The 26,762-nt window shown below is 37.8% G+C and overlaps 3 protein-coding genes and 1 long non-coding RNA gene across 6 annotated transcripts in view; 2 read left to right on the forward strand and 2 right to left on the reverse strand.

Annotated features, from left to right (window-relative positions):
* The window catches only part of pspc1 (paraspeckle component 1), an 18,739-nt gene extending 13,902 nt beyond the window's left edge, over nt 1-4,837 (forward strand). The window contains exons 8-9 of one of the 3 annotated variants that reach the window (XM_032556532.1): nt 1,748-1,790; nt 4,730-4,837. In XM_032556532.1, coding sequence (XP_032412423.1) covers nt 1,748-1,771 — 24 coding nt within the window. In that variant the 3' untranslated portion in view covers nt 1,772-1,790; nt 4,730-4,837. Of the gene's footprint in view, nt 1-1,747; nt 2,736-2,875; nt 3,561-4,729 lie in introns of those variants that run through there. The other 2 variants (XM_032556533.1, XM_032556531.1) reach the window with 2 other exon arrangements.
* Nucleotides 4,801-23,213, forward strand: LOC116715837 (rho GTPase-activating protein 20-like). The gene is made up of 16 exons (XM_032556529.1): nt 4,801-4,911; nt 8,215-8,300; nt 10,559-10,732; nt 10,809-10,958; nt 12,111-12,152; nt 12,242-12,326; nt 12,419-12,496; nt 12,615-12,681; nt 13,349-13,546; nt 13,627-13,799; nt 14,435-14,599; nt 14,876-14,988; nt 15,058-15,250; nt 15,475-15,589; nt 20,050-20,582; nt 21,642-23,213. The coding sequence occupies exons 1-16, from the start codon at nt 4,840-4,842 to the stop codon at nt 22,299-22,301; spliced, it is 2,904 nt and encodes a 967-aa protein (XP_032412420.1). The 5' UTR covers nt 4,801-4,839; the 3' UTR covers nt 22,302-23,213.
* On the reverse strand, nt 15,430-20,173 carry LOC116715840 (uncharacterized). The gene is made up of 2 exons (XR_004338267.1): nt 20,034-20,173; nt 15,430-15,519 (listed from the first exon to the last, which is right to left on the reverse strand). It is a non-coding gene; the product is annotated as an uncharacterized LOC116715840 (long non-coding RNA).
* Nucleotides 22,955-26,762, reverse strand: part of LOC116715839 (adrenodoxin) — an 8,969-nt gene continuing 5,161 nt past the window's right edge. The window contains exons 2-4 of the mRNA XM_032556534.1: nt 24,735-24,859; nt 24,524-24,653; nt 22,955-23,398 (exon numbers count right to left, since the gene is read on the reverse strand). Coding sequence (XP_032412425.1) covers nt 23,290-23,398; nt 24,524-24,653; nt 24,735-24,859 — 364 coding nt within the window. The 3' untranslated portion in view covers nt 22,955-23,289. The remainder of the gene's footprint in view (nt 23,399-24,523; nt 24,654-24,734; nt 24,860-26,762) is intronic.

Here is a 26,762-nt window from a genome sequence, read left to right on the forward strand (position 1 = left end):
ACAAAGTTTGTGTTAGCAGAAGGAATTGGTTTCCTTTGCAGGAAGTGTGAGGACGGATAGCAAAAGACTGCTGCAAAGCTATTTTCTTTGTTTTCCTGGTTTAGTTATTTATTTTTTGGGTGGAGGGAGGACGTCATGGAAATTTTGTGTTTAGAAAAATGACTAAAATTGAGCAAAGCGTGAGATTCAAACATCTTCCAAATGCAACTTCTTTCAACTAATCATAGTTTGTTGAAGATCTGCAACGTTTCAGGACAAAAGTGATGTAAGTGTTGGACCTGCAGGAAGGAAATGCCCCCTATGTTAAACTACAGTTAGGTAAGCTAGTGGATAAATCTTGAATGAGCCCTAATCTTCAAGTTGAAGTTTATTTTTATAGCGTATATCAGTGGACAAAACTTTTGCTTGAAGGACAAAACAATTCATAACTTCATAAACTACAATTAAACTCGACTAGATAGCTTTAAAGATAGTGAGTAAAAAAGACAAGTTGGGTATTAAAAACTGAAATATTCAGTACAACTGGAAGTTGAATTTAATGAAGACAAATTATTTTTAAAGGATCAACAGTTCAGGTGAGGCTTTTAACATTTTACGTGTCACCACTGACGCTGTGATTGGTGGAAGCAGCCATGAAGGTGTTGAACAATTTGGTAGATTATGTTTTATCTCCAAAACGTAAAGCAGTCCCATGTTTTTAAAAGTATTTATTTTAACATTAACACGCTGTAAATAGTAACTAGTTGCAATAACGTGAAGTAAATCTTTCAAACTTATTTAAATATTTTCTATTTTTTCTGTTGAAATTCATGATATTAACCCTGAAAATGAGTGAAGACCCAATAACTTAAAGTACTTGATGTTCTCTTACCTGCTCATCGGGACATGAAGCAGTTTAGACTGAAAACGGGATGTTGGCCGACTCTCCGCTTTGGTTTTTAGTGTATTAACATCCAGACCAGGAAGAGGATTTAGCTTTTTAATGTCTGGAACGTTTTTATTTTTTCCATCCAGCTTAAATATATCTGAACATCTGGTGACTGGATCTCTTTTTCCTGCTCTTAAAAAAGCTTTTCCTGTGTTTGGGGTCATTTTGTATCATTGCTTTGAATCACCTGATAATACAAATTCTTTAGTTGCTCTCATTTGTAAACTGGCACTGTGTCTTTAAGAGGTTTTGACATCAATCTATAGAGTATTATAGTTTAATCAGTCACCACTGAGTGTGATTATTTGTGTGGATTTAAAATTACTAAGATCATCCAGTCAGACTTATTGAAATCAGATATTTGCATATATTAAAAACACATTTATTATTTAATGGTTTTCACCAGGCAGTTGGGGATTTTGAGTATGTGAGCAGTTTTATTCATACTTTAAACTTTTGTTTGACTTAGTTTAGGGTTTAAAGTATTACTTTTTTAACTTTTTCAGTTGAAATGTTTAAATTACTGAACATATTAAAAGTTTCTTACCAAGGAAAATAAGTAATTTGTTTTTTGGAAAAGCATTTTTGCTCTAAATTTGTCAAACCTTCTGAGAATATTAAACATTAATTTCAGCTGAACTAGAACTTCATGAAATATTTTTTCTTGGTGACAGGAAATTGTTTTATTTCATGTTTTGAATGCAACATTGGGATTTCACCCACTGTTTTCTTTTCACTTGTTTTTGCACACATATACCAATACTCTGTTAAATTGGTGATCGATTTTTATAAAGTTGTAATTGTCCTTGTCTGTTGCAGGTTCTGTGTGCCAGATGCTACTAGTAGTGCAGCCATGGAACTGGTAAATTTTTGTTTACACACACATTTATATTTTTTAGACTGGATTTTACTAGTACCGAACCTTAATGTTGAAGTTTGTAACTTTCAGGTCTATAAACATAAAATTTCGAGGGTTAAGAAGTTTTTCCAAGGAGTTTAGTTGCACTTCTGTTGCTCCAATAACTATCAAAACCACAAGTGTTAAAGAACGTTTGTTTTATTTTATTTATTTCAAACTGGTTTTTAAAAACCAAGAACAAAATAATTAACTTACCACTGCTTTTCTGTTTGAAAAGGAACAGGAAGAAGTGAACACTTATTCAGTCCTACCGTTTACCTCCATTTAATTCAATATATCACCTTCTCACTCAATAATTATCACAAATATGTAGTTAAAACCATGTTCTAATATTCATGTGCCTGTTCAATATACTGTCTAGTACACAGACAAAATGGTTACAAACTAACTCATAACAAGACAAGAAAATACAGATAATAATAATAATGAGAATTGTAAATAACAACCGGACATCGTTGTAAGATGATGGTTGTGTGGGTTTTAAGCCTACTTCATGTCGTCTGACAGGTTCTGGTTAAAATACTTCTACAGCTCTGGCAGCTAAGAAGGGATAACTTTTTATTTTTTATCCTGTAAAAAAATGTTTATTTTCTATTGACAAAGTTTATCTTTAATATTAAAAATTAATTTTATCTGAAACATTTAAATGCAACAGAAACAAAAAAAGAGAAGAAATCGGTTTGGGGCAAAATGCTTTTTTCTGAAGATGCAGGTAATGTTTATTTTTTTACTGGTTTTGTTTGACACCAGAAAGCTGTCGGACCAAGCAGGACTTTGGACATCGATGTTGAGGTGTTTTGTCTTTGTCTAAATCACCGTTACTTTAATAATTTATTAGTTAAATTAATCGTATTGCTTCTCTGCTGAATAAAATGGATGAAAACGTTATTTATTGTACTGGGGTTTTTTTGTATTAAATCTTAATTTTTTTTCCTAGCCGGTCTTTGGGTTATTTACACAAAGGTCTAATTCATGTTGCGAAGCAGCAGCCACATGTGAAACGTCACATTTCCTTCTGACCTTTAAAGAACCTCCTGGGTCAAACTGATGCGTCAAAGGAGAAGAAGAAGAAGACGGAGGGATGTTTGGAGACGTGAAGGGGGACGTGTTACTTTTCTTCGCCATGCCCAAGGCTGTTCATTACCAACAGTAGGGGAGCTAATCATTGAAGTGATCCAGTTTAACGTGGGGAATGAATACTTCTCTGTTCTTCACTTTGTGCCCTCGTTCTTCTTTAGCCCACTTTCTGGCCCACTTCTGTTTATGAAATAAGATTGGTTTGTTTTGTTATTCAACCAAAGTACAAAGCAGCTCTTTGTCTGCGTTATTTTAAAACGCTTTCCGGAATATTCCAGCTATTTTAAAACGAAACTTTTCTGATGTTGCCTTTTTAAAGACTTGATTGAGTGGCCTATATTGTGCGATTATAGCCTACTTTCTAATTAGTGCTATAGATTTCACATTTTGTCATATTTTATCAATTCCGCTCTCTGTGCAGGGGATTTTTTAATGTCTGCACAAACCAGCGCTACAAGACATTGCTAAATATAATTCCAGTGATAAGATAATCGATTATTAATATAATAATTGACATTAAAGTGATTTACAAAATTATTCTTGCTTCTTGAGTTTTTTTAAGCTTTTTGTGTAAATGACCAACATGAGATTTTGGAAAAATTGTAAAGTGAAATTAAAAGATAACGGCGTAGTAGAGCCATTGTAGATGTCAAATAAGAAATTTTTAGATTCATCTAAAAAATCTCAGAAAAGAAGGAAATCCAGGATATTTCTGAGGTCCAAAATCTTCCAGAAGAAACTCAGAAATTGTGAGATTAACCTCTGAAAATATTTAGAGAAGAAAAACTTGGAAATGTCTGAGAAAAAATTTTTAATTTGAGAAATGTTCTTTAAAAAAATGTATGACCTTGAAGTTAGAAAAATTGTGACTTGTGGAAATACGAGTTTCAAAAGTTGAAATAAAACTCAGAAATTTCCAAGTTTTTTCTGTAAATGTCTGAGATTAATCTCAAAATTTGTGAGTTTTATGTAGGTTATTTACTCTTTTTTTCTATCTTCTATATGCGCCGTGGTAGGAAAAATATTTGTGTTATTCTTGTTTTCTTTTTGACGGTACCAGAGGGTCTTTTGGCCTTTTGGCTACTTCTTCTGAGTAGGTGAACTGCCTTGTCTGTTGGTTTGTACATTTTTTCCATACGACAGAAATTGAAACTTTAAGTTCTAAGATGTTTAATATTTGAGAAATTGTTTTATCCTGTTTTAAATTTCTCCACAACGTTCTCCCTGACCGGTCTGTGGGCACCAAAGTCCCTAAAGTTATCCCTAATCTTTCCGTTTTTATTTGTAAAAAATGTTGGAAATACTAATTCTTGATCCATGTCTATATTTTGTGTTTGTGTCACATAAAATCCAAATAAAAACATAGACGTTTATAGTGGTAAGGTGACACAGTGAGAAAATATTGGAGCATTTTCGTTTATAGAACATGTTCGCGACTTTTCCTCATGACGATAATAGTTTTTTCATGTATGAGTGTAGATTGAAACCGTTGTTCGTAAAGATGTCCAGACCCAGTAGCTCCAATCTGATTATCGGCTATTTGAATGGGCCGGTTTAGGTAAAAATAGTGGAGACCTATTTTTTGCAGCGCGACGGCGCCGCCTCCGCTCCGTGCGTAAAGACGCATTAAGAATTGGCACAGCGGCTGTTAATCCAAACAGGAGCTGCTTGTGGTTACAGCTCAGACTCTCACTGATGGCGCTTTGGGAGGAAGGACGTCAGCTGTGTTGCTTTTGCCTTTAACTTTATTTATAAAGTTGATCAGATTCTCTCCTTACGCCACTTTTTTTTTGGTTTTGTTTCAGTTGGTTTCTGCTGAAATGTCTCGCGTGTTGACGACACGGAGGTTATTAATGGGATTTCTCTCCCCGCTGCGTCACCTAATGACAGCTGGACACTGAGGCGTTGGGACTGAATGGATGACATGTCTCCGCAGCAGCAGCAGCAGGACGGCCTGAGCCGCGCCGGACAGCAGGACAACAAACGGGTGAGATTTCCCCCCGTTTTCAGCCTGGGGAGTTTAAAACTGAAATGTTGTGTTTGATATTGTTGTGGCGCCACTTGCCTTCCACGTGAATAAGTTGTATCCGTGTGTTGGGGCAGAGGTTAGGTTAGAGTTCAGGACTTTCACTAAAGTGATACCGGCATCTGGCCTGGGTAATTTGGAGGTGTCAGGGTTTTTCTACTGCCTGTATCTGGGTCTTACTGTTCAACAGTTTCACATTTTGTCACCACAAACTTTATACAATGGACCTCCGTTAGAGATCACAACTGGAATAAAAATAAAATCCGAACCCTCTAAAAATGTTTGTAACTGCCCATTTATTAGTTCAATCACCAATTATATGGTAATTCGCCTTATTAAGCTTCTTAGCATTAGAAGCTAACATTCACAGTCTTCCTTACAGAGCTCAGCATTTATCTATCGTTTATTTATCGCGATTAATTTCTTATGATGGTAATAATTTTGATTTATTGTTATAATAAATTCCAGTTAATGATATTTAAAACCCCAAAAACTCCCTATGTGGGGATTATTTTGCTATTTTTGTCACTGAAAGCATCAATAATTGAGACAATAGTATAAAATCCATTTACAATTTACAATTTAAAATTCAAATCATTAAACCGCTTCTTTATATAATTGGTGTTTTACAAATAGGAATGTTTTTCAAGAGCAGTATTTGTGGTTTGGGAGCTCTAATTGCTGTGACACATAAAAAGAAGTAATAAATAATTTTGTTTACTTTAATCATTATTACAATAGTACCACAAAATATTGTGATAAAACTTTTAAGTCCATATTGCCCATCGCTACTTTCTTGATTCCTGTTTTGGGGTTGCAGCCAATTGGCACCAAAAACAAATATTGGATGTATCAACTAGCATCACACCTATATATTTTTGTTTGCCAAGTGGATTTTTTTGTCAAATAATTGAGATAAATATGGATAATTTGTTAATTTTATTGAATAATTTGGAGTCAGATCCAAGAGAAAAATCTGGGATCCACAATAAGCAGGTGTCCACTGTAACATACTTGTGAGGTGGAACCAAAACAATGCACCATTTTAAAATCCAATTGTTGGCATCGGTTTGTTTCCTATAATAGGATGCAGACGTCACCTCATTATTAAAGACTTTAGAGGTTTGAGCTGTAATGAGAAAACCATAAGAAATTCAGAATTTAGACCCCAATTGATGTATTGAAGCTATTTGAATTATTATATAAGTTTAATTCAGTTTTATTTAAATGCTAAATACAGTTTTGAGGCAATTTGCTGAAAAATAGGCTCAGTTTAGATCTATTTATTTAAGATCCAGTTCTGACCAATCAGAATCAGTGTCAGTTACTTCCTTACAGTTCAATCAGAACTTATTGATGCATTTTAATAAAGTTTAAATGTTAAATTAGATACTTAAATCCTCCCCTGTTGGGTTCGAACCTTTTTGCTTTTACTTCCATGAGTGGCGTGATGTTTGGATAACAAACACGTTTCCTCTGAGAACTACTGAACTACTGAACCTTTTCCGTTTCTCAGAGCATCAGAATATGTGAACTACACATAATAAATAAAGGTTTTCTATAGGATTCTATCCTGGTTGCTAAAAAGACCATTTTTGGCGTCATTTGTGTTTAAATGAGGAACCATTTCAATTTTCTGGCAGAAGACAGCATATTTTTATTAAAATATTTTAAAAATGAAATAACTTTTAGAGGTTTTACTTCCCGACAGGTAAACGGATTGATATCCAGGCCCACAGCATCACAGATCCTCTACTGTACCTTAGCTGCTTTTAAACATATTCATTCTTCGTTTCACCTAAACCCACCTGGAGTGTTTTCTGTTAAAAAAAAAACTGATCTAGAATCAGTTAATGTTTCAGTAGCAGAGCAACATCTACATACTGGGATATTTTTTGCTGTATTTAGTTGTGAAAGCGAACATTGTGGCTGGAACATTAGGAATGTTTCACCACTCTGCGACCGAGTGAAACGACAGAAACGTGTGGATATGACTGTCAGTTCAGACGATTTAGAGTTTACCCTGTATTTTCTCTGCTGGTGGACTTGTTAACTCTAGAGCCATTTTTTAGCTTAGAGCTGGAAAACAGTCTTAACTCCACGTTTCCACGGAGACGTTTCCAGTTGTGAGCAAACAAATCTGCAGACACGTCCATTTGCCTCGTTTTACTTCTGCTTATTGAAGACTAGCATGAATCCAAACTTGCAGAACTGACTCCATATTTGCAGGGTAGTTAATTTTTTTCCTCCTCTAAAACAATAAAAAATGTCACTGCTATGCTAAGGTATGAATTCATCTTTTCTAGATTTTTTCACTTTAAAACTTACATGTGTTTTATTTGGATTTTATATGTTAGGCCAACACAAAGTGTTTTATAGCTGCAGAGTGTAAGAAAAAAATGTAATCCTGGTTTATGGAAAGTGGGGCAAGTATTAGTTTTAACCATTTACATTGCGTTTATTTGTGACATAAAATCTCAATAAGATTCTTATTGGTCGTAACGTGACAAAACGTGGAAACGCTCCGGGGGGTGAACAGTTTCCCAAGGCGCCGTGCATCAGTTCTGCATCAGGCGATCACCAGTAAGTGGGTTAATCTGATGTACAATGAAAAAAAACTACGGTTACGTAACGGCTGTTTGTTCCCCCTGCATTAGTCTCCCAAAGCCTTTCACAATTAGATTAAATGAAACTTATTGATCCCTGTAAGGACACAAAGATAATAGGATACCAGTATGGCCACCAGCCGCAGCTGCTGGGCTTCAGCGCAGCAACAATTTGGAAATATGTAAAAGTTCAGTCAGATGACCGGATGTTTTGTTTTGCTTTTTACCTTGATGCTGCTGTTGTGTGAAAATTGAATTTCATGCATTATATGAAAAAAAAAAACAATTTCACAAGTAATTTAACCTTAAAGCTCTTAACAAAACAGATAACATTTTTGTGCTACTATATGGAACTAGACCAGGTCCAATTTGAATGGAATTAATTCAATCCTCGTCGGTACGATGCAGTCGTGTCATATTTACATCCTGTTATCATCTAATGCTAAACAAAAATGTAATTAAAGGAAGCCCAGCGGACAGCACCTAATCCTGGAGAGAAACAACAGAGTTGTTGGGAGGAGTAGCTCTAGGAGAAACAGCCAAATATTGGGGCTGGCATACCTTCAATGGGAAGAAAAACCAATATTTCTATCAGCATGTATTTATTTCCCAGCCATTCCTCTCTGTTTGACTCCTGTGTTTGTTTGTTTGTTTTTAGCGGACGAAGTTTCAGGATTACCGGCGTCAGTCCGCCCCGTCGCTGGTCATCAGCAAGGCCCTCACCAGGTCCAAAACTTTGTCCAGGTAAAGTTACGACTTCTGTCGTTTGGTTCACTTAGGCTATGTTCACACTGCAGCCTGATATGACCCAAATCCGTTTTGTTTTTTTTTGTCAAATCTGATTATTTTGCCGTGGTCGTTCACACTTCCAAATATACGCGACCTGTGTGTGTTCTGCAGTGTGAACAGGTGTTCTCTCAGATGAGCATCATACCTGCAGGGAGTACGCATGCCTGCACAAAATTTAGAGGAGCTGTCAGTTCAGCATATGCCACAAGATACATAAGTCAATAAATTATTTTCAGTGATAACTAGATGGACATATATGCACTGTCGTGGTTTCAAAGTGATTTTAAAGCAGGGTTTAGCTTTAGCTACAGTCAACTACAAACCCAGCCCCGTGTAAAACTCGCCTCCCTGTTCTTTGATGGTCTGACTAGCTAACCGCTAATTAGCCGCTATGGCGATTTAACTTCTACGTCATTTTGTTGATTAAATAAAAGCATGTTTTAATGCCAGTGTCTGACAGAACGGCAAACGAATTGAAAGTGTTGCGCATGCGCAGTAGAGTGCCCGCATGCGCAGTAGAGGGCGCGATGACGTCACGCACAGGGCGCGTGCTCGGTGTTTTACCAACCGCCATAAAGAAGTGCCCAGTGTTAGCGTAAGTAAATGTGGATGCTAACGGTGGAGCATATTTTATGATTTTAAAGTTGTTCTCCGACCAGAGTCATCATATTAACAACTTAATCCTCGTTATCGTCCGCCATGGTTGTTGTATTTCTTCCCGCTTGCGCGGGATAGTGATATTTTTGTCGAGTATAAATGACTAAATACGTTCAGGTCGGAGGAATCCGACCTGGCCGTACAGAGTCGGGTCATATTTGAAAAGGTATCCAAGTGGAATGGATATCTTAGAAAAAAAAATACCGACCTGTGTACAGACTGTCATGAAAAACTCAGATACAGGTCGCATTAAGGGGAAAAAGTCGGAATAGGGTCACTTCCGGCTGCAGTGTCAACGCAGCTGTAGCTTATTTAGAGGAAGAATTGCTTTCCTCTAGTTAAGGCCGCCTACAGATGTGAATTGATGTAATACGCCTTCGCTCTGATTAACACACACACATGTGTGCGGAGTTTGAAATGATTCACACACCTATGAGTAAAGTGTTTAGATCCACTCTAATTGATAATCCTGCTGTTGACAAGCTTATCCAAGGATCAGGCGCCTATTAATAGAGCAGCTTTGGACATACGGAGTGTGAAAGTGAAGAATAAGTAACCTAATTAAAATGCTCCTGCAGGGCAAGGGACACACTGCTGAACTAACCAATCAGAGACCAACTAGGTTTAGAAATCTTCAATGAAACTCGGATTATATTCTAATTTATTATTTGAATGAGTTTAATATTAATAATAATGCTTCAAACTAATTTATTAAACCCTATTACTTTTTCTTGCTTTCAGCCAAAGTGCTACACTAGACAATTCAGTTTATAGGTTAGCAAACTGGCATCACTGTTTCTAGGACAAATAAAACCAAAGTAGATGGTTACCCATAATGCACAGCAGCAAACCATATATTACAACATCTTGGCAAGTGTGAAGCACTAAAATACTAATAAGCAAAGTATTTTAGACTCTTAATTCATCGCTGTTGATTAATCATAGGGTGTACTTAGTTTTGAACACATTGATTTTGCATTTTGACTTTGTAGATTTGATTCAGTTCCAAATAATTTAAGAACCTATGAAAGACCAGATAGTTACTTTCTGTCATCAGATCAGAGTCGGTGGCTCTGTATTGATTGAGTATTGATTTTAAAGAGCTGATCAGAGGAGGGACTTATATGAGAAACTGAAGCAACAGGAATTAGGGATGCAACGACTTATCGGCGCCGATTTTCTTCATTTTGGGAGATTATCAGCTGATACTTACACGTGAAGATAAGAATGTACCTCTTTGGTTGATTTCAAAGATCTTAAAATCAACCACCTTCCTCTTTTGCTCTCCAGTGAGAAAGATGTGACCTCTAGCGCCGCCCACCAGGTCACGTCTGCACATTGGCAGTTAGCAATATTCACCCCACTGTTACCAACTCAGTGACATTCTTGCTATATTTAGGAACATTTCAAACAAAAAAATGGTTTTGATCAGAATCAGAATCTGCAGGTCAGGTTAAAGATTGGTGACTGGCGAACGGTTCACCTCTAGCCTCTAGCAGGAACAACTCACTTTCTCCACAGTTCATGACGGGAGTTCCTGTTTGTTCTCATTCCAGAGAGAGTGTCTCGTTCCCCACATGTCCAGAAACCTGTCCGCTGGTCCGGTCCTTCCTGACCAGCTCTGAAAGGTTCTTCCTCCTCTACGGACACGCCCAGCTGAAGACGGGCATGCAGACCCAGGACCGGCACCTCTTCCTCTTCAGCGACGTTCTGGTGATCGCCAAAGCCAAGTAAGCACCAGCAGCTAGTGTGCCTTTTCGTGTGTTTTGTGGCATCGATCAGCGTGTGTGACATCCGCATCTCCAGGTCAGCCAACAACTTCAAGCAGAAAGTCCAGGTGCGCGTGTGTGAGACGTGGACGGCAGGCTGTACGGACGAGGTGTGTGAGGGAAGCACAAACCCGGAGCGGAGCTTCGTCATGGGCTGGCCCACCTGGAACTGCGTGGCTCTGTTTAGGTAACACACATTTACAGCGAAAACCAAAAATCCAAACGTTTATGGTGTCAACACGTATCCCGTAGACAAAGACAAACAGAGAAGCTAATCAGAATTTGGGTCTGAGCTGCACACGCCGTGTTTACGTTTCAACAGATGAGATATGCTGGCGATGCTGCAAAGTGCATCTTAAATGTCTAAGAAACAGAGCAGACAGGATGAAGAATGAACACAGCAGCGTATAAATCTACAAATAACCCAGCTGGGAAGGAGAACCTCCTGTTCTGATGGAACAGAACCGGACTGCTGTCCATAAAGTTCCCATTAGGGATGCAAACTCCTCACAACAGCCCTCAAAATCAGCCGTGCTTGTGGCATCATGTTTCTGTTCTTTATGTCACAATTTTTCTTCCGTAGATGAGGCCCTAATCTTCAACTAGAGACGAGGATTAGGGCCAGAATTGGGGCTTTTTTCCTTAGAATTTTAATTTGATCTCAGTCTATGTCAAAGTTCAAATAAATGTTTAGTTTGTGTCAGTTATGCTGCACTTGATCCAGACTGTCCCAAAAGGTTTTGGTAGTTTTGAGTTTTAAGATTAGATTTATCTGATGATGTTTAAACAATTTAAACAATTTTACTTCTAAGAAGAAAGTCTGAATTGTGGCCCAAACTCTCTTCTGTAGGACGGGAGACAGCATAACAATAAAAAAATATTAAAATGAAGGAAAAAGAGAAAAGGTTTTACATTTCTTTAAGTGCAAAGACAGACGGTACTTCTGTATGAACATTTCTGTTCATGGGGAATTAAATGTTTCACATGTTTTATTCTTTTCATCTGTTATTTTTCTATTCAGAAACTGAAGAAATTCCTGTTTTGTTACATTTTATAAATCTGAGAAAAATCAACATTTTCTGTTTATTCAGCTGACAAATTTTTAAAATTCAGCATATTATGAAAAATGCAGCCTTTGATGTTTTTTTCTCTTTTATCTTTGTGATAAAAGAGAAAATCCAATTTATATTGACTCGTTAATGGAGAACTAACATTCCTAGTTAATGTGGTTCTTAATTATCACCTAAATGTCAAGTTTATTTTGAGCTCTTCATAATTTTCAACAGGGTTTATTAATATTTGTGTTTAAGCTGTTAACTCTCTTCATACTTTCTTTTAGCTCGGCTGAACAGAAAGAGAGATGGCTTTCCCTCCTCAAGAGGTGAAATACTTTTACTGAACATTGATTGATCTTTTGTATATCCGCAGAGATGATCAGGTTTTTAATCGATTTGTTTTTTCTCTCTGCAGTCGGATAAAAGAAGAGAAGGAGAAGGAGGAGCCGAAGACGATTCCTCTGAGAGTTTACGGGAAGGGGCTGAACACTTTTGCCGTTGTGAGTTTGAATCCGGCAGCAGAACGTAACGCCTCAACGATCCTCTGTCTCAGTACGCTGATCCTCTCCTGACCTCTGACCCCTCTGATCAGACCAAGACACTTCCTGTCAGCAACTGGGACTCGGCCAATGAGGTGATCCGCCTGGCCCTGCAGCAGTTCGGCATCATAGTGAGTAAAGTTGGAGATGCGGGTTAGCCCAAACATTCTGTCAGTCTGGATGCAGACAGAACGCATTTTTTGTTGTTGTTGGACCTCAAACCTGTCACCGTTTATGTGTCGTTGTCAGGGAAACGTCAAAGACTTCCAGCTGTGGGTCGTCTCCAAGAGGGACAACACACCTTACCCTCTGATTGGTGAGCTACACACTCATTCAGTTCTTTTATTCTGAAACAGATTTCAGGTTTCAGTAACTCCAATACAAATCATTTTTAAAGCCTCCATGAAACATAACAGAAAATTATATATTTTATAGAGTTGTAGAGCTAAATTAAGCCAATGGTGGAAACGAATGTCGTCCAGATAACTGCTGATAATTTACATTTGGCAATTATGAATGCAAAATGCTCGCTAGCAAAGGCTATATAGAAAGCAACATCGTCGAGTCAGAACGTAATGAAATCTACGTGCGACTCAAACTGTTTCCTGACAGAAAATTAAAGAAGTGTGATTAGCATATTTAAGGCTAAGTCACAAATCAGATACACTGCAAAAACATAAAATCTTACCAAGTATTTTGTCTAGTTTCTAGTGCAAATTCCTTAGTACACTTGAAATAAGACAAAACTAATGTATAGATAAGCTTTCACCAAGATATACGAGTTTGTTTTAAGTTAATAATTCCTTAACATTGATGATAAAGTGTGAGTTATTTCACATCAATACTAAGGATTTAGAGTTAATATAAATTCCTATATCTTGGTGAAAAGTTACTTGTTTTTTTTTTTGTCTTATTTTAAGTGTACTAAGAAATTTGCACTAAATTTGGTAAGATTCAGTTTTTTCGTCTCCTCTCCTCTTCAGGTCATGAGTTTCCCTTCAGCATCCAGATGAGTCACGTGAAAAGCTCAGCGGTTCAGGGAGGAGGCGGCCGGGACGCCGCGGCGCCCCCTGCTGACCGACAGATGGCCATGCAGGTGGAGCAGATGCAGGTGTACAAGCAGTGTCAGTTCATCCTGAAGCCCCGCCCTGCAGAACCTCCTCAGCACCACCCGCTCGCAGGTACGCCGTGTTTCTCCGCTTCCTGCCGGCGTTTTGTAGAAACGAGAACAACGTTGAGAATTCTCTCTGCAACGTTTCAGATTTCTCCCAGAAGTCGTTCAAAAGGCGGCGTTCGCTCGTGGGTTGGGCCTTCTGGAGAGGATCGGCGTCTCACCTGAACGAGCCGCCGCCGGCCGGAGACGCTCCGGGCCGCCTGTTCGGCCGGCCGCTCAGCTCCGTCTGCGTGGACGGCGCTCTGCCCAAGCCGATTATGGTGAGCGGAGACCAACACACACACAGTGGAAAACTCATAAGTCCAACACTGAAGAATGTTTAGACATCCAACCTTTAAGTTTAGATAATTTTATTCATTAATAGGACCAAAGTTGTTTCACACATTCGTCATATTGAGTAGTGGGTAATTGGAGGCTTTTTTCCTCTTTAATTCACCCAGAATGATTATATTTAGTGAAATATTTCTTTGTATTTTATTATAAAATATACAATTCATCTTGTAAAGTAACGTTTCGCTTCATTTCTCACGATGAACATTGGCAGACGTCTCTTCTCATATTCATTCAGGTGCTGGTCATAAAATTAGAATAACATGGAAAGGTGGATTTCTATCAGTAATTCCAATTAATCATTACACATATTTCAAATATTTATTCCTTGTAAGGTTGATTTGAATCGACAACTAATGAAAACCCCAAATATAGCCTGCAGAACCAGACTGAGTCCACTTAAAGGTGTTTGCTAATTAATTAGTTAATTAGCTTATTCAATTTCTAAAATGTATATTTTTGTTCAACTTCTTAGTGAATATTTTTATTTAATTTGAAATATTTGATGTTGCAAATCAGATTTTTGTGAACAATAATCAAAGTTCTGGCTGTTTTTCCCCATCAGGACATGCTGGTGTTCTTGTACCATGAGGGCTGCTGGACCCGCGGAATATTCCGCAGGTCTGCCGGGGCGCGGGCCGTCAGAGAGCTCCGGGAATCTCTGGATGGCGGAGACTCTGAGCTTCCTCTCACCAAGGAGCACGTCTTCATCATCGCTGGAGTCTTTAAGGTACAGAAATACTCACAACTCCTTCACTTATAACAGAAAACCTGAATTTCTTAGATAGAAATTATAGGAGGTAGTTTTGTGTTGTATCTCAACTGTTAGCTAGCTGTAGCACCACACTTTGTGTTTGATTCAAGGGAAATAAATGGTTGTTTACATGCAGTACCTTGCAGACCACTAGGGGGCGCCTGTGGACCAAAGTTAGAGAAATACTGATTTGATGTGTGCATCAGAGTCTATACTAGTTGTAATTTCTCTGAGTAATACTTTGTTTTTCAGGATTTCCTGCGCAGAATCCCAGGCAGCTTATTGGGCAGTGAAGTCTATGAGGAATGGATGGATGTGTTAGAGGAAGAGGATGATGAGGAAGAACAGGTCCTAGACATAAAGAGGTAACTGCTCCTCTATGTTTGAACTGAAACTCAAACTCAGAGTGTGACAGTTTTCGCTGTTCTCTGCAGGATGATTGGTCGGCTGGCTAAGGAGAACGCGCTGCTGCTGCGCCACCTGCTGGCCGTGCTGCATGCCGTCCAGGTCAAAGCTCAGGAGAACCAGATGACGTCCTTCAATCTGTCGGTGTGCATCGCCCCCAGTTTGCTGTGGCCTCCAGGAGCGCCTTGCAGTCCGGAGGTGGAAGGACGAGGAACTAAAAAGGTGAGATCTGGACTAACAATGCAGCTTGTGAGTCTGGAGAAACTTTGGGTTTTCACTAGCAGAGCATTTAAAGCTTATAAACCACAGTGGGCTTTCAAAGAGGCTGAAAGGTTTACATTTAGAAGTTTGATTTTTCAAATGTAGGTTAATTTTCTTAAAAACGACAGAAATGCCTTTTATTCTTTGTTGGATTCAAAGTTTTTATTTTCTCTCTTGCGTTGCAGGTGTGTGAGCTGATCAGGTTCATGATTGATCACTGTGAGCAGATCCTGGGGGAGGAGCCGTCCATCATGTTCGGGGGGTTGCCAAGGAGACAAAGCAGAGAGGAGAGCAGTTTAGGTAAAAACATTTTAAATTAACAGTAAAGAGTTAAGTATCTAACTGTAGATGTCTAGAGTTAAGTATCTAACTTGATACTTAACTCTAGACATCCAACTGTAGATATCTACAGTTAGATGTCTACAGTTAAGTATCAAGTTAGATACTTAACTCTAGATATCCAACTGTAGATATCTACAGTTGGATATCTACAGTTAGATATCTACAGTTAGATGTCTAGAGTTAAGTATCTAACTTGATACTTAACTCTAGACATCCAACTGTAGATATCTACAGTTGGATATCTACAGTTAGATATCTACAGTTAGATGTCTAGAGTTAAGTATCTAACTTGATACTTAACTGTAGACATTGAACTGTAGATATCCAACTGTAGATATCTACCTGTAGATATCTACAGTTGGATATCTACAGTTCGATGTCTAGAATTAAGTATCAAGTTAGATACTTAACGCTAGATATCCAACTGTAGATATCTACAGGTAGATGTCTACAGTTAAGTATCAAGTTAGATACTTAACTCTAGATATCCAACTGTAGATATCTACAGTTGGATATCTACAGTTACATATCTACAGTTAGATGTCTAGAGTTAAGTATCTAACTTGATACTTAACTCTAGACATCCAACTGTAGATATCTACAGTTGGATATCTACAGTTAGATATCTACAGTTAGATGTCTAGAGTTAAGTATCTAACTTGATACTTAACTCTAGATATCCAACTGTAGACGTCTAACTGTAGATATCTACCTGTAGATATCTACAGTTAGACGTCTACAGTTAAGTATCAAGTTAGATACTTAACTCTAGACATCTAACTGTAGACATCCAACTGTAGATATCTACAGTTGGATATCTACAGTTAGATGTCTAGAGTTAAGTATCTAACTTGATACTTAACTGTAGACATTGAACTGTAGATATCCAACTGTAGATATCTACCTGTAGATATCTACAGTTGGATATCTACAGGTAGATATCTACAGGTAGATATCTACAGTTGGATGTCTAGAATTAAGTATCAAGTTAGATACTTAACGCTAGATATCCAACTGTAGATATCTACAGGTAGATGTCTACAGTTAAGTATCAAGTTAGATACTTAACTCTAGACATCTAACTGTAGACATCCAACTGTAGATATCTACAGTTAGACGTCTACAGTTAAGTATCAAGTTAGATACTTAACTCTAGACATCTAACTGTAGACATCCAACTGTAGATATCTACAGTTGGATATCTACAGTTAGATGTCTAGAGTTAAGTATCTAACTTGATACTTAACTCTAGACATCCAACTGTAGACATCCAACTGTAGATATCTACAGTTGGATATCTACAGTTAGATGTCTAGAGTTAAGTATCTAACTTGATACTTAACTCTAGACATCTAACTGTAGACGTCTAACTGTAGATATCTACCTGTAGATATCTACAGTTAGATGTCTACCTGTAGATATCTACAGTTAGATATCTACAGTTAGATGTCTAGAGTTAAGTATCTAACTTGATACTTAACTCTAGACATCTAACTGTAGACGTCTAACTGTAGATATCTACAGTTGGATATCTACAGTTCAATGTCTACAGTTAAGTATCAAGTTAGATACTTAACTCTAGACATCTAACTGTAGATATCTAACTGTAGATATCTACCTGTAGACATCCAACTGTAGATATCTACAGTTGGATATCTACAGTTAGATGTCTAGAGTTAAGTATCTAACTTGATACTTAACTGTAGACATTGAACTGTAGATATCCAACTGTAGATATCTACCTGTAGATATCTACAGTTGGATATCTACAGGTAGATATCTACAGGTAGATATCTACAGTTGGATGTCTAGAATTAAGTATCAAGTTAGATACTTAACGCTAGATATCCAACTGTAGATATCTACAGGTAGATGTCTACAGTTAAGTATCAAGTTAGATACTTAACTCTAGATATCCAACTGTAGATATCTACAGTTGGATATCTACAGTTAGATATCTACAGTTAGATGTCTAGAGTTAAGTATCTAACTTGATACTTAACTCTAGACATCCAACTGTAGATATCTACAGTTGGATATCTACAGTTAGATATCTACAGTTAGATGTCTAGAGTTAAGTATCTAACTTGATACTTAACTCTAGATATCCAACTGTAGATATCTACAGTTGGATATCTACAGTTAGATATCTACAGTTAGATGTCTAGCGTTAAGTATCTAACTTGATACTTAACTCTAGACATCTAACTGTAGACGTCTAACTGTAGATATCTACAGTTAGACGTCTACAGTTAAGTATCAAGTTAGATACTTAACTCTAGACATCTAACTGTAGACATCCAACTGTAGATATCTACAGTTGGATATCTACAGTTAGATGTCTAGAGTTAAGTATCTAACTTGATACTTAACTGTAGACATTGAACTGTAGATATCCAACTGTAGATATCTACAGGTAGATGTCTACAGTTAAGTATCAAGTTAGATACTTAACTCTAGATATCCAACTGTAGATATCTACAGTTGGATATCTACAGTTAGACGTCTACAGTTAGATGTCTAGAGTTAAGTATCTAACTTGATACTTAACTGTAGACATTGAACTGTAGATATCCAACTGTAGATATCTACAGGTAGATGTCTACAGTTAAGTATCAAGTTAGATACTTAACTCTAGATATCCAACTGTAGATATCTACAGTTGGATATCTACAGTTAGACGTCTACAGTTAGATGTCTAGAGTTAAGTATCTAACTTGATACTTAACTGTAGACATTGAACTGTAGATATCCAACTGTAGATATCTACCTGTAGATATCTACAGTTGGATATCTACAGGTAGATATCTACAGTTGGATATCTACAGTTCGATGTCTAGAATTAAGTATCAAGTTAGATACTTAACGCTAGATATCCAACTGTAGATATCTACAGTTGGATATCTACAGTTAGATATCTACAGTTAGATGTCTAGAGTTAAGTATCTAACTTGATACTTAACTCTAGACATCCAACTGTAGATATCTACAGTTAGATGTCTAGCGTTAAGTATCTAACTTGATACTTAACTCTAGACATCTAACTGTAGACGTCTAACTGTAGATATCTACCTGTAGATATCTACAGTTAGATGTCTAGCCTTAAGTATCTAACTTGATACTTAACTGTAGACATTGAACTGTAGATATCCAACTGTAGATATCTACAGGTAGATGTCTACAGTTAAGTATCAAGTTAGATACTTAACTCTAGATATCCAACTGTAGATATCTACAGTTGGATATCTACAGTTAGACGTCTACAGTTAGATGTCTAGAGTTAAGTATCTAACTTGATACTTAACTGTAGATATCTACAGGTAGATGTCTACAGTTAAGTATCAAGTTAGATACTTAACTCTAGATATCCAACTGTAGATATCTACAGTTGGATATCTACAGTTAGACGTCTACAGTTAGATGTCTAGAGTTAAGTATCAAGTTAGATACTTAACTCTAGACATCTAACTCTAGAAATCCAACTGTAGATATCTACAGTTGGATATCTAGCGTTAAGTATCTAACTTGATACTTAACTGTAGACATTGAACTGTAGATATCTACAGTTAGATATCTACAGTTAGATGTCTAGAGTTAAGTATCTAACTTGATACTTAACTGTAGACATTGAACTGTAGATATCCAACTGTAGATATCTACCTATAGATATCTACAGTTGGATATCTACAGGTATCTACAGGTGGATATCTACAGTTAGATGTCTAGAGTTAAGTATCAAGTTAGATACTTAACTCTAGACATCTAACTGTAGATATCTACAGTTGGATGTCTAGAGTTAGATGTCTAGAGTTAAGTATCAAGTTAGATACTTAACTCTAGACATCTAACTGTAGATATCTACAGTTGGATGTCTAGAGTTAAGTATCAAGTTAGATACTTAACTCTAGACATCTACCTGTAGATATCTACAGTTGGATGTCTAGAGTTAAGTATCAAGTTAGATACTTAACGCTAGATATCCAACTGTAGATATCTACAGTTGGATGTCTAGAGTTAGATGTCTAGAGTTAAGTATCAAGTTAGATACTTAACTCTAGACATCCAACTGTAGATATCTACCTGTAGATGTCTAGAGTTAAGTATCTAACTTGATACTTAACTCTAGATATCTACAGTTAGATGTCTAGAGTTAAGTATCTAACTTGATACTTAACTGTAGACATTGAACTGTAGATATCCAACTGTAGATATCTACCTGTAGATATCTACAGTTAGATATCTACCTGTAGATGTCTACCTCTAGATATCTATAGGTAGATGTCTAGAGTTAGATATCTAGAGTTAAGTATCTAACTGTAGATATCTAGAGGTAGATATCTAGTTATGTATCTAACTGTACAGTCAGATACTTAACTAGATATCTAGAGTTTTGACATCTAACCTTCTTGTGCTTGCAGAGTCCTGGGTTTACCCTCTGACCGATTCGTCCTACGACAGTCTGGAGAACGAGTTGGACGACAGCAGCGGCGGTTCTCCTGGTTTCTGCAGACGGCCTCTTCGACCAAGCAGCCTGGACTCCATCTTGACGTTCAGCGACTACGACCAGGACCCAGAAGCCCCGACTGCTGAGACGTCGCCCTCCCTGGAAGCTCAGCATTCCCAAAGGCGGCGCTGCTCAGAGCCCGCTATAGCGTATGCTGCCAGGTTCTGTCCCTACATATCTGCTGGTGAGGAGGAAGAGGAGGAGCTGGGTGAAGGTTCAAGCAGTGGTGGCGACATGACGGGTGTAGTCAGTTTGTTCACTCTGTCATCCCTGGATCCCAACTCACACCTGGCCAAACCAACGCATCCACAGACTGTGTCTTCTAAAGAGGCTCTCCACAAGGGGGCGCTGAAAGGCCACATGGGCCTCCACCCCAACTCCTGGCTGAAGAAGGACAGGAGGCTTTCGCTGACTCAGCAAGAGAGTTTGGAGGAGGAGAGGCGGGCGGTGAGGAGAAACTGAGCATCAATGTCTTCAGCCTCCTTTCCAACAACACACCTGAACCTCATGATGTGTTTCAGGTGGAGTTACGGATATTTGAGCATCACAAGAGTGTTGTAAATATGTGGGATGGCTGTGAGGTTTCTCCAGCCATCCCACATATTTACGACACTCTTGTGATGCTCAAATATCCGTCACCCTCTCTAAGGTTGGCACGCCACCTGAAACGCATCATGAGATTCACCTGTGTTGATTCAAAGGAAACAAGCCTGACAACTAGCTAAAAACTGCTCTAATAAATTCAGTCTGCATTTACTAAACTTGACTGTTTGATTTACTACTTAGAAAGCAGAAAAACACAAGAGAACATGCCAGATGTTCCTTAAGCATAATCAGAAAATACTACAAAAACATGCCTACTTGTCTAAACTCATATCTAAAGTTTTACACGACTGACTCAAAACATAAACATGGAGAAAAGCAGATTAGATTTATAATCTGATGCTGCACTGCAAAAACACAAAATCCTAATAAAGGATTTTGGTTTTACTTTCAAATGTGACATTTCTTACTACACAAACAACTGGTTCCACAGATAACTACTGAAGTTTCCTCCAATTCAAACATGAATTATCTGACAACAATGCTACCAACTGAGCCACTCTGTCTAATTCAGTTTTCTCTTAAGAGTTGTAACAAATTGGAAATACAAACTACATCAAAAACACTTTTAATTTGTGTCAACCCTCTTACTAATCAAAAGCTACTCAACTCACCAAAGAAAATACAAACTCTTTACTGAAAACCACCACCAAGCAACCATAACGCTACACAAAGCTACATTTAGCTAACAACTATAAACCCTACAAATGGCATGTTCTCTTGTCTTACCTGCTTTGAAGAATGACTAAGAGAAACTGGCCTCTGTCTCATTTTTACACCTGAGGAAGACAAAAAACATGAGATTACTATTTCAGTCGAATAATTACTCTATGAAAAATAAAAGATACTTTTATTTGAAACACCTTGAAAGCTTGTGAATGACTAACCTACATCTGCCTACAGGGTGGAGCCACTAAACCAACCTGCAACAGTCAAGCTAAACCCAAATCGTCCCGCCGAGGCTCAAAGGACGCAGGAGACAAAGGGAACATCCAAAACCCGCCGCAGGACTCGCCCTCCAGCCCGTCCCTGCTCCACCGGACCGCAGGCGGCCTTCGCTTTCCCAAACCCGCCAGGCCGCCAGAATCTTCCCTGACGATTCAGATGGGCAACATGCTCAGCAACCCTGGAGGCAACGTCAACGTGAAGAGGAGCGAAGCGCCGTTCTTCTACAAGCCCGGGAGACCGGCTCTATCCCTGTTCAGACAACCCAAAACTCCAACGGCGGAGGACTGCAGCAGCCGGCTGACTCGGCGCCGAGGCTCAGAACCAGAGCAGCGGATCGCCGATCAGGCCTCCGCCTTGTCCCGCACCAGGCTGCCCAGCGACCCGGGTCTGAAGCCGTCCCATGCAGATCAGCACGCCCGTTTCTGCCTCTCGCCCTGCGCCACCAAGGCAGTGAGGGACTACTTCTCCACCCACCCGCTCAGCAATCCCCAGAGCAGCCAGGAGGTGGCGCTGGCCCTGGCTGAGGGCCAACAGGAGTGGCTGAAGAGATGCAGCGACGCCACGGCGGAGCCCGATCTGGAGCAGCTTCTGTTTGCTGAAGAGTCTTACGTTTGAAATTCAGTAACAGCATCTATCGTATATTATTCATTTAAATAATCAAAATACCTTTTTAGAATTAGTCAAATCGTCTTGTGCTAACAAGTTTCAGTTCTTAGTTTCGGTTGCTTAGTGCCTTTGAGTTAAAGATTGTGATATCAGTGGGTAGTTTTCCATCTTTGTAGATGTCGCCAACTTTAAAAATACCTGCTGTTGCCTTCCTTTATCAATAACTAAACTTATAATTGGATTGAAAAGTAGTTTTACACATTGGACTGGTAATTTTAGCAGCAAGGTTTCATTTTTTGCCAAATAACAATAAACTAGAAATACTTTAGTCGTTCTCACATTTAAAAACTTTTACACAGAGTGGTTTTAAAGTTAAAAATGTAGCGTTGAATATTTCTACATGAGGGCAACATTACGAAATACTTTTGCTGTGGATTCATGTCCAGTTCTTGACGGCCATTTTTCTTTACATGCTCTATGTTGCCAATGTTGCAGTTTTAAAACTAAGTTGAGTTAAAACGTTAAATTATCTAAGCTAAAAGGAAAACTCTGATTCAGAAACTGCTTGTTAGAAAGGTGATTTTTTTTATTTCAGTTTTTATACATGGTGTGTTCTAATCCTGTACAGTCTGATAAAATAGATCTATTTAGGACTAATTTAATATTAAGGCGATACATTTTTTTTTTTTTTTTACAATATTTTATGTCGACTTTATTTTCTCCTGCAGATGTGACAAAGTTTGGTTGGAGGAGCATTGCTTGGTGATTAAAATTATTACACCAGATTATAAGACATTCAACTAAGCTAGACAGCAGTTTATAACTCATAAATACAGTTGATTTTATACTAGAGACAAGTTTCTGTAAAATCTCTGGTTACAGTTCGCATTTTACTCTAGAAAAACGGTTTTATAAAAAAAACTGGACGACGGTTCTGCGGCAGTCCGTGACGAGGCTGATTTCCACCCACCGTTGTGCGTTCGCGTCGCGTCCCGGTCTAAGCGGAGCCGTCTTTGGTTTGCCGGATGTCTGCGACGCTCTCTGGGACTCTGGCCACCATGCCCTCCAGAGACTTGGTCAGGCAGATCTGGCAACCCAGACGAGATCTGCAGCAGAGCAATAAATACACAATATTCAACGTCAGCTGGTAGAACAGCAGCTTCCACATTTCACCAAACAACAACTAGCTGTGGAGCAGGATTTACACCCAGTTCCTGTTTTTTTGTCCAAAATTTCTCATTTTTTTACAATGAAAAATGTAAAGTACAAGATAAAGTGTTTGTCTTTTTATAACCAACCTTTAACAAAAGGTAAAATTATATTTATTTAGAAACTTTTACTGAAATGATTCACCTTATTAAACTTGACTGAATATAGGAAACAGTTTGAACGAATCTGGTTATTACTGAAAAGAATAAACCCAAGAAAAAATAAAAATTAGATGCTTTTCTCTTAAAACAGCAAACGTGCAAAATCTGCAACAACGTATTAAAGCCAGTGTACAAAAAATTATAACGTAGAAAATTTCAGCCAAAAAACTCAAAAGATTTCTGAAAAAACACTTCTACATTTCTTAGTTTCACACATTGACAATTTTCACCTTTTGTAACTCAGAAACTTACTAAACTAAAAATTTTGACACTTTTTCCTACATTTGTGAATTCAACTCTACGTATGAGTTTTTTTTGGGAGAAATTTAAAACCTTTTAATCAAATTTAACTACTTTATTTGCTTGATTTACTAAACTCCATTTCAAATCCTCACTTTTCTATTTCTATGGAGTGAATTATTCGATAATAACTGCTTGTAAAATAGACCAAAAACAACCATAATAAACACCATTTAAATTTATGCTTACATCACCAAATACTGATTTCTAAACTCTTGAGTTAAAACATTACTATTGTTGTTTCTAAATGAATATAAACTTGTTTGAGGTCTGAAAGCACTGCATCCTTTTTGTTATTTTTCTGCAAATAAATACAAAATTTTGCTTTGAATTTCAGACATGTTGTCAGTAGCTCTTAGAATAAAAGAACAATGTTCCTTTTATTCAAACATATAGAGAAACTGATCATTTTAAGTGGTTTCTTAATTTTTTTCCTGAGCTGAAGGTGAATTTAATCCACTATTTTATTCACATCAGAAATATAATTGATTCTTGTGCTAAAATGTGTTTTGTAATGTGATGAAATAAAACATTCCCGTTACGTCTCGTGTGCTTCCTTACGTCTCGGTCAGGCCGTAAGCCAAGTCCAACATGTCCATCTCCTCGTCTGTGACCGGCCCCAGCTTCTTGTACACCTCTTCGTCGAAGATCAGGTGACACGTGGAGCAGGCCAGGGTTCCCTCGCAGGCTCCTGAAACCCAGACATCAGCTCCTTCATCCCGCCGTCTGCTCGCCGTGACATCATCAATATTCATCGGTGGTGTTTTCATACCGAATCCGTCAAAGTCCAGGTCTTCGTTGATGACGACGTCCAGCAGAGAGTCGCCAGGCGAGGCCTTCACTGTGATCTTCTCCCCGTCCCGGTTGATGAAGTGGACCGTCACCTTGCTGTCTGACCTGAGACACAAAATAAAATTTCACATAATTATATAAACACATCATGTAAAGTGGTTGTTTTTTTTATTTTACTTAAATGTTTTCAACAATTTCCTACATTAACACAATGCATGCTAGCTGGAGCCAAACAGTAAAGTATCAGGCTCTGTTGAAGGTTAATTGATAATCAAACTCAATCAGGGTTTATTGTGGTGCAAAAACACAAGACAGACAAAAATAAGAGGGAAAAATGTTCACATAAAAATATGGAAAACCCTGTTAAATCTACATTTCTGTTTGTGTGTGTATACCAACATAAATACTAAGTTGACAGCTGACAATTATCTTTTCTTTTAAATTAAGATCAGAGAAATAATTCCCACATTCTTTAGATTTGTTACACAATATTAGAAATACAATAAAATATGTAAAAACAATTATTCAATTCCTTTTTAGATAGAAAATCTACATTTTATTCCCTAAAATGTGATAATCCTGCAAGGTAGCAAAGAATGCTGTCAACTAATCTGTTTAATTTTTCTTTTATTTACAAATAATTGTATAGCAAAAGGTGCTTAATATGAGATTTTATTTCACATATTTTGAACCAGGTGAAGCTAAAACTGCCACTTGTTTACATATATAAAGATTCTCCATCTTAAATGCAAAATATGTATATTTATTCGTACCGTTTAGATTTAATTACTACTCTGTTGTTTTTTCATCAAGTTACCGCTTTTAGCATCTGTATACTTTAGTTAATAATTTGTCAATTACAAACTAATTAACAATTAGTTCAATAACAAATTAATCGGCTCTAAAACTTCATCAAATCAAACAAATCCTTTAAAACACATTCTTTGACCAAGCATTTCTTCTGCAACCAGCAGAGGGCAGCAAGCAAATTACACAAATATCCTTGAACCTTTTTGGACGAAGCTACGAGGTGAAGAAAAAGTAAAAGGACCGAACCCAACCAAGGAAAACAGCCGGCTTCCATCAAATCACTGCAGAGAGGAGCGCTTCTGAGAAACAAGTCCCAATTAGTATAACTGCATTAAAATAATTAAGCAGGATCTGAACGACTGAGGTGTGAACAGAAGGACCGACAGCTCAGAAACAGGCAGGAGACTCTCCATACACTTTCTCAGGTTTGTATCTTTCACATTTGAATGTTGAGAAATTTACATTCCCTCCTCAGCAGCATGAACGTCCTCAATTTGGTTGAATTTAGATTTTAGCTAAATGCTAAAAAAATCCAAACATTTTCGCCTACAGCCAGTTTCTGCCATCATTTTTAGCTCAATATTTAAATACTCTTCTGAACTAAATCGGCAGAATTCAAACTGTAATATTTATACATCAATACAATAACTTTTCTGTAGTTTAGAAAATCAATCTGCAACAATAGCTCACTTTTTACGTTAACCTGCACAGAAATTACACAATATATTAACTTGTATTCAATTTTATAAATTAACCTTAGAAAAATTAACCTGCTTTGCAAAATAGTTTTACTTGACACTTATTTCTTTGTAATTAGTTATCGCACTGAATAAACACAAAACATAGCTTCACAAACCTCTGCTAGTTTAACCTGGCAGTATGCCTTTAAGACAATACACAGGGCAAAGCGGATCCACCGCTACCGGCGGCCCGCCTGTCAGACACTGAGAAGGGCAAATTAACCTGCGAACTTGCACTACGCTGCCGATAGCGGCGTAGCGAAACATATTCTTTTAACGTAAAGAACTGTTTATAAATGACGTTATGCCTCTTTCTCCAACATCCCCACAGTTTGACTACATTTTCAGCGAATATTTCTGAGTTTTTAGTTTACCACTAACCTGTAAAAGTACAGAAAAAGCGCAGCGGCCTCGTGTAGCGTTTGTCGTATATTTTGCGTCTGACGTAAGGAGCGGAG

The sequence above is a fragment of the Xiphophorus hellerii genome, chromosome 24 (genome assembly GCF_003331165.1).
Source record: "Xiphophorus hellerii strain 12219 chromosome 24, Xiphophorus_hellerii-4.1, whole genome shotgun sequence".
NCBI lineage: Eukaryota > Metazoa > Chordata > Actinopteri > Cyprinodontiformes > Poeciliidae > Xiphophorus > Xiphophorus hellerii.